Raw genomic sequence first — 1,132 nt, 5'->3', positions numbered from 1 at the left:
CTGCCTGTCTGTCTGTCTGTCTGTCTAATCCTTCGGTATTTTTAAAAAATGTTTCCTGTTCTCTGGTTTTTCATCGTGACTTTTGTCTCTTTGGTGTTTTTTGTATTTTCGGTAGTTTCATGGTGTGTTTTCTGTCTTCTTCTGCGTCTCTTCAGCTCCGATGATGAAGGAGCGTCCGAGCTCGGCCATCTACCCCTCAGACAGTCTTCGTCAGTCTCTGCTCGGGTCCAGACGGGTTCGCTCCGGCCTCTCTCTCGCCAAGAGCGTCTCCACCAATAACATCGCGGGGTGAGAGCGTGCAGACACCGGACGCGATGCTGAATCTTAATTATCTTATACATACGCATGTATTTATATATACGTCCTACATGTCTCCTGTCTGTCTCGCAGTGCGAGTGAGGACGCTGTCGGTCTCAGGAGGATTCTGTCTCAGTCCACCGAGTCCTTGAACTTCCGGAGCAGGACTTTGTCCATGGAGTCTCTGACTGATGACGGTCCGTGTTTTAAAATCAGCTCTTTCTGATCATTGAAAGGTCCGGTGTGTCAGTGTGGTGAAGCCGTCAAAAAAAGTTTAAAAAAAAAGCAGCGTGCACCTTTGAGGCTAATTTTTGATGCCATTTAGCCCAAAAAGACTTTTTCAACATCGACTTCCTCCATGAAAAAGACGTCTGAGTCAATACATTTTTTTGAGCGTCACCAGTAACATTTCTTAACCCTTTAAACCCTGAATCAACACAAGCATTTAAACCTGCACTGAAAAATTAGCAAATTTGTTTCAATTTAGTTTGAAAAATGGAAAACAGGAAATCAGCAATTCAGCCTGAAATGTCCCCGACTCACACTGTGACAGAGATGTCTGTAAATCAGGGGATACATTTGTTTATCGTCACATCCCCCGAAAAACGACTCATGGACTTTTCTTTTTTAGCGGAGCTGTTTCATCTAAACGTGTCCCTGAATTATTTTGTCCTCAGTCAGTGGTTCACGGGATCCAGATTTGTCCTTAGTCGTGACTTTAAGGTCCACAAATAAATGACCGAATATCATAACAGCACATCACAATAAAAGCTCCGAGCAGGAGATTCACATGCAGACACACTGGACCTTTTCTAGTTTACTTTATTTTTCTTTA

The 1,132-nt window shown here is 43.5% G+C and overlaps 1 protein-coding gene across 1 annotated transcript; it reads left to right on the top strand.

The window, feature by feature from the left end:
* The first annotated feature begins 67 nt into the window (after nucleotides 1-67).
* On the top strand, nucleotides 68-1,089 carry LOC121940862 (rho guanine nucleotide exchange factor 2-like). The gene is made up of 2 exons (XM_042483545.1): nucleotides 68-288; nucleotides 391-1,089. Exons 1-2 carry the CDS (start codon nucleotides 161-163, stop codon nucleotides 521-523), a joined length of 261 nt encoding a protein of 86 aa, XP_042339479.1. The 5' UTR covers nucleotides 68-160; the 3' UTR covers nucleotides 524-1,089.
* The last annotated feature ends 43 nt before the right edge of the window (nucleotides 1,090-1,132 follow it).

The sequence above is a fragment of the Plectropomus leopardus genome, unplaced genomic scaffold, assembly GCF_008729295.1.
Source record: "Plectropomus leopardus isolate mb unplaced genomic scaffold, YSFRI_Pleo_2.0 unplaced_scaffold9628, whole genome shotgun sequence".
NCBI lineage: Eukaryota > Metazoa > Chordata > Actinopteri > Perciformes > Serranidae > Plectropomus > Plectropomus leopardus.
The sequence above is the reverse complement of the archived record's forward strand: the minus strand, read 5'-3'. Positions and strand labels throughout refer to the sequence as shown.

What these genes read in the sequence shown, in the direction of transcription:
- LOC121940862 (XM_042483545.1), top strand. Translation starts at nt 161, where the DNA reads ATGATGAAGGAGCGTCCGAGCTCGGCCATCTACCCCTCAGACAGTCTT. An exon ending in TCCACCAATAACATCGCGGG is followed by an intron (nt 289 to 390) that starts GTGAGAGCGTGC and finishes TCTGTCTCGCAG; the next exon opens with TGCGAGTGAGGACGCTGTCG.